This window comes from Octopus bimaculoides, chromosome 3 (genome assembly GCF_001194135.2).
Source record: "Octopus bimaculoides isolate UCB-OBI-ISO-001 chromosome 3, ASM119413v2, whole genome shotgun sequence".
NCBI classification, from domain to species: Eukaryota; Metazoa; Mollusca; class Cephalopoda; order Octopoda; family Octopodidae; genus Octopus; species Octopus bimaculoides.
In genome coordinates, this window is record NC_068983.1 from 159,318,884 (window position 1) to 159,323,524 (window position 4,641).

A 4,641-nucleotide genomic window follows, 5' to 3' on the forward strand; every position below is an offset into this window, starting at 1 on the left:
ATATATATATATATATATGTATATATGTGTACACATATGTACATATATATTTAAATATATATATATATATATATATATATATATATGTCAGTTACGAGTTCAAATGAGAGTGAACACCACAAACAATCAAGCTGTACACGCCAGTATATAAGTGTCTTCAATAACTCATTATAACATAAAAAGAGGTTGTCTGTTGTATCAAAAAATAGCATAGAATTGTTAATTAGGGTGAAGAGCAATCAGCAATATACGGACGGCTCTTTATTAAACGATAATTGGGACACTAAAGTATAGCTTTGACTTCATGCAGTGTATCTTGATAAAAACTGAGTTCATCGCTTTATAGCTCTAAAATCTTCCCCACTATAATATATTCTGTTATTGTATCAACTATCATCGATGCTCCTTAGCCTTTAGTAGTCAATGAATTTTTCAGTTGTCTTCATAATACTATAAAGCCAGAAATTCTGAGATGTTTTCTAGTGTGATCTCAGTTCCAAAGATGTTCTCACTACATAGAAACCACATGTCTCCATGCATCTAGGCTTAATTAGGATAAAGCATGATATCTGCTTTTCATGTTTTTTTTGCACGATTTTTTCTTATTTGACATCTAGAGCTATAAATGCATTTCTGCGCATGCACATAGATACACACGCATACACATAGATGCACACACGCACACAGTCACACATGTAAATTATATCCTCACATATGTATATTTACACATAGCAACAACTAACTAGATACATTAATCACATGCACATGTATGTATGTATATTAAAAACTAAGTAATTAACATCTATGGTAGTAGCCTTACACGTTGGAATAATGGTGTAAGGTAATAATGCAGGAGACACATCAGATACATTTGCTGTTATTACAAAGGGTAGGAATGTATACTAATGCTGCTCTCCATCTTTCTCGTAACTGAGTTTACATACGGTCTCGCCAATAGGCATAGCTTTTCAACGTTACTCAAAACGAGAAGTCCAGCGATCTGTCAAAGAGAATTACAGCATACAAATGACAGAGCTCTTGTCGCTCATACGTCACAGATAATACAGAGAATCCTTGAAGTGTTCTTCGCAGCATCTAAAATATAAGATTCCAAGATAAACATAAAACGGTTTCAAAGTTTATGATATTATAGTGAAAACTGTACAATACTTTATGTGTACTATCAGTACAATATCGAAAGATTGATGCCTTGACATTGAGCTACAAAACGAGAATAGCAAAAGGTTGTACAACGTTTGGATGCTTTGTCTATGGCTATGGAACAGTTATATTTCTATAAGAACCCAATTCAAAGACATTCGACAAGAATCAAGTGAAGAGAATCCTGCATCCAGTTATGGAAATGTCTTGGAGTGACAATGATTCTCAGCAGCGAAATAAAAGAGTGGGAAGGATTATCATGTTGGAAGATTCGGAAGACCCCAAGAAGAAAACCTATATGTCAGATGTAGCAACTCATCTGGAAGACTACCCGAGCGCAAAACTACTTTTAAGTGCTATGGAAGCATAATTGACCCACCTTCTAAAGAATGGGGTATAAATTTTAATGTCATGGTCATACGTACTCCATCAAAGAAACTCAATGAATGATCGCGGTTAAATAACTATGAAAGTAGTCATAATCACTAGCGACTGACAAAATCAACAAATGAATACATACATACATACATGCATACATACATACATATATATATATATATATTCATAATGTATACGCATATTTACATAAAAGCACAAACACATATACGTGTACATACAAATTGTATTAGTTCATAGAAACACTCAAGTACACACCGCACAGATACAGGCACACACACACACACACACACACACACACACACACACACACACACACACACACACACACACACACACACACACACACACACACACACACACACACACTCACACACACACATACACACACTGGTATAAATATGTATTTTATTGATGTAATTATATTCTCGTACATTGACTTACAATCAAGCAGACGTGTCTAAAAAACAATATATAATTGAAGTAGGCAGCACGCAGCGCTTGAAAAGCAAGCTTAAACAAGAACGCTTAATTCTGCAAACCGTTGTCAAAGGCGTTTAATATATTCGGAGTCATCAGGCAAGCTTCTATGTTTGAAGTTCTACGAATATTTTATAGTAGACATCGTAGTGGGATTATACACCATCATGTGTGAAAGTAAATATTTTCAACTTTCTATAATCTTTGTTTAATTTATAGGGTATTTTTTTGGTCTTATTACATATTTTATGACCATGTCACTAACTGAAGAACAACAGCCAACTGACCAATATAACAAAGCGAACGAATTACCAACAATAATAAATAATGGAAATGGACAGTATATGACTACATCAAATTATTTACCATGGAAACCATGTATGAATCCAATTAGGGATATAGAAAATGGTATTGGTAAAACATGTCAGCTTAATAGCATGGAAGCTTTCATTGTGCCTCCTACATATCGATGTGTCCGAAATCCTTTACACACTCGAAATACGATCTGTGAATGGGACAGTGCTAATCGCACTAATTTTTATCTTCTGGATTCTCTTCTTGAGAAAGATCAAGCATCAATCCTTGATAACCGTAGATCATGTAAAGAGGCTGATGATAAAGCTCGTTGGGAACAGAAAGAGACCACGCTTAGTTTGGGAAAGCGTATCTCTGAAATAATATTTTGGAGGAACAAGATTTTTGCAGAAGCTGATAAAATGTTGAACGAATCAACAGCCTTAAACAACACCAAAGCTTTGCTTGACGAACTAAGAGAATTACTTGAAGAAACGCTCAAAATTGATCGGGAATGCTTGTATCTTAGAGATAAAAGAGAGAAAATGGATCTTGCTCATGATCCTCTTGAAAAACTGTTAGTTAGCGAAGTTGATTTGATACTGAATTGGAAGGCTAAAATTCAAGGCGAGTTGGAAAAGATTGTCAATCAGCAAGCATTAAATCGTTATGCACAAAGCCACCTCGAAAAAGATATCTCAGATAAATTTACGGCAGAGGAACTTGATGAATCAGCTTATCAGAAGCAGAATACATCTGAAGGGCTGTCTTGTCATAAAGATGTTGGAGTAACTGATTCTTGTGTCAGCGATCATAAAACTTGGTTGGCTGCTACTCTTGAAACGATTAAACATAGTGAGAAAGAGAGAAATGCCTCCACACTGCTCCGTCGGCACATCGACTCTTTTATAGACAGATTATGCCACGAAATCTTAGACCACTGGAATAAGACAAACGAAGGTTTGCGGTACAGCATTAAAAATATTTTGGATATTCGAAACAAACTCAAAAACCGCCTTGGTCAACTTATCGCAGAAATGTTTCAGCTCAATAAAAGTATAGAGTCCTTAAGGAAAAGCATTGCGGATAAAAGAACCCAGTTACATGTTGCCAATACTAGGTTAGAGATACGCCGTAAGCGCCCCAATATGGAAGCCTGTCGAGGTGCTGCACAGAGTAATTTATTTAAAGAAATAGACGAAATAAAGAAAATAGCAGAAGATCTCCAAACTAAGCTGTGTTATACTGAAAGTGTTCTCGAAGAAATGAAATCAATGAAAACGTTATTAGAAGAGGAGATCGCCTCAAAAAATAGTGCCCTATATATTGATAGAGAAAAATGCTTAACTCTGAGGAAATTTTTCCCAGTTTTGAAAGTTTTATCCAGACGAATTTTTCTATCGAAGTAATCAAATTGGATATGATTATCACAGGATGTGTTACATATACTTCTTAACTTTATAATGATCCTAAGATACGTTTAATGACAATATTAGACAGTTACATGAAATATGTATTATAACGTTCTTTTTTTTTTGAAAATATTTCTTTCCTTCTTTTATAAATACATCTAGCCACATTAAGTGAGGCACCACCGTTAACACAGTTATTTTCGCATTAATCTGATACTTATACAATTCAGTCAGGTAAATGTTTTTGGACATCTGTTTTCAGAAACGGAGGAATATTTCACTTCTGAAATATTCTTTCTCGGACTAAATATTGAAAATGACTTTATAAATCAGAAGTAATCTTCTGTCATGTCTCTTCCTGTGAAGTAATTTTTGCTTTCATATGAAACTACACGAAAGCCAATGTTTTTCGCCGAACATTAAATGAAGCAGCAATGTTTTTGACTATGACAACATTAGTGACATCAATATTTTTGAATAATAAGCTTGTCAACAAACGTTCTCAGTCAAACGAGTATGTGACATTACGCTTTCGGTGCCCACTGCTTTCTTGTGAAATACACTTAAGAAAAAAAATCATGTTGTATATAAAGTTAACTCAGAAAACGCTTTGATAATTTTTGAAAAAGATCTATGTAATCGCATCGTGAGATAAAACTTATTTAGTATATTTTGAGCAATTTACTTATCATTTTTTTGTTCATATATATTCTATCTATTAAACTTTAAAATAATTGCAATGATTGAATGGTTAAGCTTACGATAAATTAATCTGCACAAAAACATATTGTCTTGGATTTCGTAACTTTTCATTTTTAGTTTCCGTGAAAACTTGTAGTTAGCTCATGTATTTAATACAATAAGACACTAATAGGATTTCATAAACCTATGTATATAT

The 4,641-nt window shown here is 33.9% G+C and overlaps 2 protein-coding genes across 2 annotated transcripts in view; one reads left to right on the forward strand and one right to left on the reverse strand.

Moving 5' to 3' along the window:
* Positions 1-4,641, reverse strand: part of LOC106883662 (acetylcholinesterase) — a 220,706-nt gene that overhangs the window by 202,636 nt on the left and 13,429 nt on the right. The window lies entirely within an intron of this gene.
* On the forward strand, positions 1,909-4,413 carry LOC106872463 (tektin-3). The gene has a single exon (XM_014919473.2). It carries the CDS (start codon positions 2,286-2,288, stop codon positions 3,738-3,740), a length of 1,455 nt encoding a protein of 484 aa, XP_014774959.1. The 5' UTR covers positions 1,909-2,285; the 3' UTR covers positions 3,741-4,413.